The 3,217-nt window shown below is 27.6% G+C and overlaps 1 protein-coding gene across 1 annotated transcript; it reads left to right on the top strand.

The window, feature by feature from the left end:
* Positions 1-1,043: 1,043 nt before the first annotated feature.
* LOC137816918 (early nodulin-like protein 20) lies at positions 1,044-2,337 on the top strand. The gene is made up of 2 exons (XM_068620093.2): positions 1,044-1,351; positions 1,960-2,337. The coding sequence occupies exons 1-2, from the start codon at positions 1,171-1,173 to the stop codon at positions 2,283-2,285; spliced, it is 507 nt and encodes a 168-aa protein (XP_068476194.2). The 5' UTR covers positions 1,044-1,170; the 3' UTR covers positions 2,286-2,337.
* The last annotated feature ends 880 nt before the right edge of the window (positions 2,338-3,217 follow it).

Raw genomic sequence — 3,217 nt, 5'->3', positions numbered from 1 at the left:
TTTTCCATAACTATTTGATATTTTCCGTTGTCATAAACAACCAGTTAAATCGTTATTTTAACCGATTATAATTCTGATATCTGTTTCTGTTTGGAAATCTGTTTGGCTTTTTGAATTTCTTTTCTGAGTTGATTGTTAAAGTTTTATTTTAAGCAAAATATTTGTGAAAATCTTTTGTAAACAAATAAGAAAAAAATGCATCCTATACTGTATTTGTTTGTTCCTTAGGCTCTTGTTACTAGTTTATAGTCTTTTCTGCATTGAAGATTTGACAACAGTATCAGAAGAAAAACATTTTTACAAAATTTGCAAAAAGCATCCTAGTTGTAGCTTAATGGAAAAAAAGAATCACAGCTCTCCCAATGTGAAAAAATGGAATATAGGCTTGGAGGCGTGATAGGATTAGTTTAAAGATTGAATACATGTAATAGGACATAAACATTAATCGGAGTAAGAAAAGAGAACTTTTGAAAATTTTACATTTACCTGACATGTACTATTATGAATACTTGTTGGGGATGTGGAATATGATTATTAAAGATAGTATTATTTTTCTAAGTACAAATATATCATATTGTGGCTTTTTATACCGTTTTCAAAATACTATTTCTCTTTGTTGTTAAAATCTTTAAATGTTTTAGATGGAATCTTAATGTTGCAAAAATTGTGACGTGGCTTGATTCCAAAAGCATTTATTAAAGCTTACTTACATTAATGTCTGATTGTTAAGTAAGGTCACCATATTTTATTTCATCATGCTGTTGCTGTGAATAACGTAGAATTGATGAGCCATCTATGGTTGAGACAGTAGAAAGTTGTGAGCTAGGTCTGATTTTTTAAAATTTGTTTCAACCTTAAGCTATTGATTTAATCTTTTTCCTTTTGCTGTCTGAAATAATTAAAAAAAATATACTAGGATTATTGAAGCAAGATGAGCCATACCGGTACAACATACAAAATTTGGCTCCAATTTTCATCACAACTTCTTGATGATTCAACCCACATGAAATTTGCCATAAAACCCTTGTTTTCTCTATTCCAAAATCCAAACCTATTTTCCATAAATCTTCTATGACTTGGCATTGCCTACCCTTATGAATTGTGTGCTACTCATTTTGTTTTATTTTGACAATTGATAATTTTCATTTCTATAAGAGATTTATATTGAAAATGGAGGTTAGGAGAAAAATAATCCTATGCTTATTGATGACCATCACAATGGGGTGTTACAAAGTTGAAGGAAGAGAGCCTATACTTCACAGGGTAGGAGGAGGAAGATATACATGGACACCAAAAGCTAACTTCACAAATTGGTCAAGTCATGAAAACTTCTACAAGGGTGATTGGCTATGTAAGTGCTTTCAGTTAATCAATTCTATAAATAGTTGATTATGATATGCTGGAAAATTTTGTATAATATATCTTTATTATTAAAACTACTACTACAAAAAAAAATTATTAAATAAAAATTAATTTTAAAGATAAAAAATAATTAGTGATTAATTATGTGACTAATTAAAGATACTATTAGTGACTAATTAAAGATATTATTTTAGGAACTAAAAAAAAATTATTCATATTTAAAATAGTTTCTATTATTAATAAAATTTATAAATTAATTTTTAGATTAATATCTAATTAGTTGTCAAAGTTTTAGCTATCAACTACTTTATATCCTATAATTGATAGCTAAAATATCGATAACTAATTAGATACCAATTAACTAATTAAATATTAATTTAAAAAATAATTTATAAATTTAGAAATTTGAATACTAATAATTTTTTAATTCATAAAATAGTATCTAATTAATTTTTTTTATCTCTAAATTTAATTTTTTAATATTTCTAAGTTGTTCAAATTTTGTAGAAGGTCTATTGTCAACATTATTATTATTATTATTATTATATTTATACATTAAATGTTTAATGTTCAACCCAACCTCCTTTGTGTACACAGATTTTGGTTTTGATAAGCTTGTGCACAATGTGTTGGAGGTTAACAAAACAAATTATGAGAATTGTATTGATACAAATTTCATAAAAAATATCACAAAAGGAGGGAGAGATGTTGTCCAACTTTTAGAAGCAAGAACATATTATTATCTTTGTGGAAGAGGCTTCTGCTTTCAGGGAATGAAAATTGCAGTAAAGGTTAAGGAACCCACCTTGCAACTATCACCATCAACACTACCCAATAAAGCTCTTAACTCAACTAGAATCATAAATACTAAACTCATTGGGTTTCTCATCACAGTTTTGATAATGAATGTTTGTGTTATATAGATGTAACATTGAGTTAATGCATATAAATAGCTTGCTCATTATGATATTATCTTTTTCTTTTATCAGAATTCAATAAAAACACATATTTATGATGAAATATTAGTTAAAACGGATAAAAATGGATCTATGTCAAAATATTTTGTGGTAAATAATTTTAAATTCATATATTTTTGCTAAAAATGATATTTTACTATTAATGGTTGAAAAATTACAAAGTACATTTTTATTCTTATTAAAAAATTTATTTTATAACTAAAAATCATTACAAAATATCTTAGAATGACGTCATATTTTAAAATTATTGGCGAGATTCAAACCGAGAAAAGAATTATGATAAATACCTAAGCATCCATATTTCAAAGCTAAAAGATCAACAAAATTGTTAATTATTTTATTAAAATATTCAAAATTCTAATTTTTTTCTTTCTTTTCAATGATTTTATAATCAATAACTAAGTTGCCTATTTTATTTAAAATTATTTAGAAAATGGTAATAATAATTTTATCATATTAAAACGTTGATAGCCTAAATCAAGTAGTTATTTTAAAATAACTACTCTTATGCCTCTAAGAGGACATTTCTGAACTTTAGACTCGACACCTTAACTAATTCCACCAAGGAGGTCCCCAACATCCAACTTCAGGTAAAGCTATGTCATGCCCTGCTTCACCAACGATTGCACCAGAATGTAGAATCCTGCATCCTCCTACTTTACTTCACGGTTAATGTTCCTGAAGGGATTGTTCCATGTTAAGAGTTAAGTCTACACATCCACAAGATCTTGCTTCAACTTCTTCCAAGTAGTGCAACATATCCCCTCCTATGCTCACTGCCTCCCCTCCTTCACAGTTGCTTAGGGGGACACATCTAAAACCTCCATTCTCCCCCTACTCAGCCATTCATAATTCATACGATTATTCCTTCCATTTCC

Source organism: Phaseolus vulgaris, chromosome 6 (genome assembly GCF_051622355.1).
Source record: "Phaseolus vulgaris cultivar YP4 chromosome 6, ASM5162235v1, whole genome shotgun sequence".
NCBI classification, from domain to species: Eukaryota; Viridiplantae; Streptophyta; class Magnoliopsida; order Fabales; family Fabaceae; genus Phaseolus; species Phaseolus vulgaris.
The sequence above is the reverse complement of the archived record's forward strand: the minus strand, read 5'-3'. Positions and strand labels throughout refer to the sequence as shown.

What these genes read in the sequence shown, in the direction of transcription:
- LOC137816918 (XM_068620093.2), top strand. Translation starts at nt 1,171, where the DNA reads ATGGAGGTTAGGAGAAAAATAATCCTATGCTTATTGATGACCATCACA. An exon ending in CTACAAGGGTGATTGGCTAT is followed by an intron (nt 1,352 to 1,959) that starts GTAAGTGCTTTC and finishes TTGTGTACACAG; the next exon opens with ATTTTGGTTTTGATAAGCTT.